This window comes from Mizuhopecten yessoensis, unplaced genomic scaffold (genome assembly GCF_002113885.1).
Source record: "Mizuhopecten yessoensis strain PY_sf001 unplaced genomic scaffold, ASM211388v2 scaffold9109, whole genome shotgun sequence".
NCBI classification, from domain to species: Eukaryota; Metazoa; Mollusca; class Bivalvia; order Pectinida; family Pectinidae; genus Mizuhopecten; species Mizuhopecten yessoensis.
Window position 1 is genome coordinate 320077 of NW_018407883.1, and position 4400 is coordinate 324476.

At 37.8% G+C, this 4400-nt stretch overlaps 1 protein-coding gene across 1 annotated transcript; it reads right to left on the reverse strand.

Moving 5' to 3' along the window:
* Window positions 1–274: 274 nt before the first annotated feature.
* Window positions 275–3715, reverse strand: LOC110457347 (receptor-type guanylate cyclase gcy-10-like). The gene is made up of 4 exons (XM_021508576.1): window positions 3634–3715; window positions 2781–3046; window positions 2357–2515; window positions 275–580 (listed from the first exon to the last, which is right to left on the reverse strand). The coding sequence occupies exons 1-4, from the start codon at window positions 3713–3715 to the stop codon at window positions 275–277; spliced, it is 813 nt and encodes a 270-aa protein (XP_021364251.1).
* Between the last annotated feature and the right edge of the window lie 685 nt (window positions 3716–4400).

Here is a 4400-nt window from a genome sequence, read left to right on the forward strand (position 1 = left end):
AACGAAAATGTAAAAGAAACATGTCAATTTAAATGTTAAAAGTGACTATGGATAGTTTTAGAACAACCAACAGTTTTCAAGAAGTCAAGATTTTTTTCTCTGGCTTATTCATATATCATGTTTTTTATTCATTGAACACGAAGAACCACCTCGATACATATTTTGTTTTAATATTTTTTAAATGTAAAACGCGTCTGTTAGACTGCTTTGGATTCAGTCTGTACGACATATTTCATAGAAATATATATAAAAGACTTAGATTTCTTTTCAAACATTAAGTATCCATAAAAAGCTTGTCATATTTACCTATGGTCTCTACTTTGTAGACGTCATGCTCCTCCAATTGGGAGTCAAAGGTGTTGTACAGCAGGTTAAGAAAGTCGACCCCCTCAAATGGCGTACACCCTGAACAGATGGTCGTGAAGCCGACGACGTCCGAAAAGAACACAGTCGCGCATTTGTACATCTGTGGTTCAACCTTCTCATTTACCATCAGCTTCCTTGCTACGGAGGCTGGGAGCATCTCACAAAGAAGAGTCTCGCTTCTCTTTCTCTCTTTTGATAGAAGTGATGTTTGGGCCTACAAGGTACAAGACATGACTTTATGGTGCAGTGTGATTTATTTTTAGAATACTTAAACTAATACCAAAGTGCAGAGGGAAACAACACATCTTGTTCTCAAAACCTGAAGGTCCGACGTGCAGTAGTATATAACCTAATTCATACAAAATAAGATAGGACTTGTTTGTTGTTAAGGATTTAACGTCTTATCAATAGCTTAGGTCATTTAAGGACGTGCCTCCATGCGTGTTGCGTATGCGTGCATGTGTGTATGTGTGCGGGATATATATATTTTAGCGTATTTGCATCCTAGTGATAGCGCAGATATGAAGCCGACTTTATAGTGCTATCTCACTGAAATACTATGCCAAAGTCACCCAGCAGAGTATTCCGCCTGGTCACATTTTACTGAAAACGAGTGAACCAGAAGGGCGTGTAACAGGTTAATACAATCACCAAAATTGCACTTGCTGAAAAGTATTTTTTCTCTGCCAGAATGCAAAGTAAATATTTTACAGCGCCATATGGGTGTTTCGACCTCATCGATGATAGTAAAATGTCTAAAGTGTTCCGAAACATATCTGGATTACAGCGAACAAAAAGGAAATATGTTTGGACTAATCAGAAAACCAAGATGGCGGTCATCTTGAATTTGGAGAGTAACATTTTGTTGGTTTCTTTAAATGACCTTTGCTGTTAATAGGATGTTAAACAAAACATAAAAACAAAACAAAACTAAGAAAGTATGGGAGAGATATTTTAGAAGTTATAGGAAAACAAAGATAGCCGACAACCAGCCGACTACATTTTTGAGAGTTGAAGCGTGTTTGCGCTATTTCACAGAAAGTACTGGAAATATCTTTTTCAAATTTGATATGATAGTTTTCAGTGGTGCATTGTTATACATTTTCAATAATGTGACTGACCGGAAAACAAGGATAACCGACAGGTGACCATCTTGAAATCTCGTATTTCACATGTACGCTTCCAATTGTTTGTTATTGTGAATATTTCATTTTGAGACTAATTAGAAAATGGACAAGCAACAGACAGCCATCGTTAATTTTGACAGCTCTATTATGTTTTCACATTTTTTTATGAAGTACTGGATATTTTTTTCCAATTTCATATTTTGATTTTTTATGCCTTATGTTATACATTTTGAGGCAGATAAGAAAAGACAAAATGGTCGCCTGGCACCAATTTCTTATTTTATGAAATTTAGGTTCCCCTTGTCATCGTAAGCCAATCCTAAAGAATTCGAATCTTCCCTCAAACTACTGGATCATCATTAAATCTTACGAACTAGTACAGTGTGGTACACTAAATGCCAGACTGACTTGTTCAAATCAATGTGTTCACTCAGCAACACCACTCTCGGAAAGATGTTTCAAGACTATATTGGAAAAAATATTGACGTTATGGTGTTCAAGATCCTTTAAGGATCTTTTGTTCATATATAACAAACCGCTTAGGAGTCTTGAAAAAATACTTTTACTATACAACGGAATATCAGAACTGTATTGCTATTTAACTTGACAACATAATCTAATTATTAGTTTGACGTCCCCGCAACAACCGGGGTCATATTTGGATGAGTGCCCATGAAATCACCACATGACAAAAACTGTAGAACGAAAAGAAAGAAGACAGCAAAGAAAGGAAACGTACAAGTGGCAGCAGACCAATATTGGTCCCTTCCATGTCACCTCATACAACGGGATACGGCAGGCAGTTTCTCTCCCCGAACCTACACGGTAAATATAAGGAAAAGAAGTATCATTTTGTGTCTTACCTTCAGAGACATAGCCACTTGCTGGATCTGGTACGTGAGTTTGAAGACCACTGCCAAGATAATAGGATACAGAAACACAGCTCCTACCATAAGCCCAATGCTTAGGTTGTAAGCAGTGTTATTTTCTTTTAGTTCCATCTCTAGGGCTGAAAGAATGCTCTAGTAGAGGAAGAAAATTGACAATTGTTAAGGTTGGTGACTTATTTTACAACTGTAACGTTCATATTTGGTCAGAAACATTTCTTTTACCAGACTTGATGACGTGTTATTTCAACAAGCGAAACTATTTTTACTTGGATGTCATGTGTTTTTAAGCGATCTTGTTGTTAAAAATTGGCTCTTGTAAAGAATTAAGGTGGTCAATGTTATTTATTTCAACAAAGTTGTAGCTATTTTGATTAACATCCTAGTATTCAAAGCTTACCGATCCAAGCGTGTCCTGAATGTCCTTCAGTATGTTGATATACGACGTCATGTTAGCAAACCATCCCAGAGAAGACAGCACTGTCATGTTATTTTCAACAATCTCTCGTCTCATTTCCGTAATATCTACGTGTAACTGAGTATACATATAGTTGTCATTTAACATGGACGACACGATTGTAGAGTATGTCATGCAAAGATCTGTATACATACTGGCAGTTGATTTCTTTTCGATGTACGATGCCAGGTCAGAGCTTGAATAAGTTCCTGTATAAGCAAGACACTATTTCAGATTAATTTCGATGGATCATATCGGCCCTGTTGGTGTACATACTTATATAATTAGTTTTTGCTTTTTAGGAGTTAACATCTAAGGTATTTTAAGGATGTGTTTCCATGTGTGTAATGTATGCGTGCGTGTGTATGTATGTTGAAGGCAGGATATGTTGTATATTTACCTCCTGGCGAAAGCGGGCATCTAATGCCGACCTCAGAGTGTTACCTCACTACTAAAATACCCTTTCAAAAGCACACAGCACATCATTCCATAATTACGATGGGTAAACCAGTCTTCTCTAGCACACATTCTTAAATGGTTTACCCGTTGTCAGTACAATTGGACCGGGCGGAATGCTGTGCTGGTTGCCAATGACATGAAATTTTGGTACAGAAGCACTATAAAACTGGCATCAGATCCGCGCTATCGCACTATCTGATAGCGTGTCAGTACAAAATCTCAACTTTAACCTTGTGGGTGGAATTTATTACTGTGTGGTTAACTTGAAGTACTTATCCAATAAAAAGTTAAGTGATGATTTTTGAACTTATCAAAATGTAGTATATATGGTACCTACCTATAGCATAAATGGAGCTTCCCAGTGCCCTTTCTAATCCTGTTTCGTCCTTTGCCAGCAGAAGCAGGTGATATGAAACCATTGATTTCCAGAGCTGACCCGACACTGCAAGGTTAGCAATTTGCGCGATCCATTCAATGATAACGGCATTTAGATCAGAATACAACTGAATAATCCGGTTTGAGGTTATGCTCTTATTCACAACTAAGTCACGGTATTGTTGTATTCTTTCATGGTATGTGAGTTTAGATTTAAAATATGCGGGAAGGTTAGTGCTCGTTGGCCATGCCTTAAGTTCTGCAATTGCATTGTCCGTTATTTGATGTATTTCTAAAAGCACATCGCGCACTAAAGGGTCTCCGTTCGAGCTTAAGTACATTACACTAACCCCGCGTTCTCTTTGGGTTTGATGGACAACTTCTCCGATATCCAATCCTGTGTAAACCCCTTGTCTAATAGCGTTTTGTGTAGCATAATCGGAAATACTCTCAATAACACCAACCAAAGTGATACATGTCAGAACAAAAATAGGAATAAGCGTCGGGAAAAGAATCTTTATCATTTGACAGCGCTGACCTTTCTTCGAAAAACTGACATTGTCTGTCTGGGAGCAACATCCAGTTGAAACTGTAACAAATTCATTTTCCTTTTCTGTTTCAGATAGTCCGGAAAAACGGGACAACATCCCTGACCCCTCTTTTGGGTTCGTCCTGGCGGACGACTGTGCCATGGAAATAATACTTCGCTCGGACCGGTTTCTCACAAAT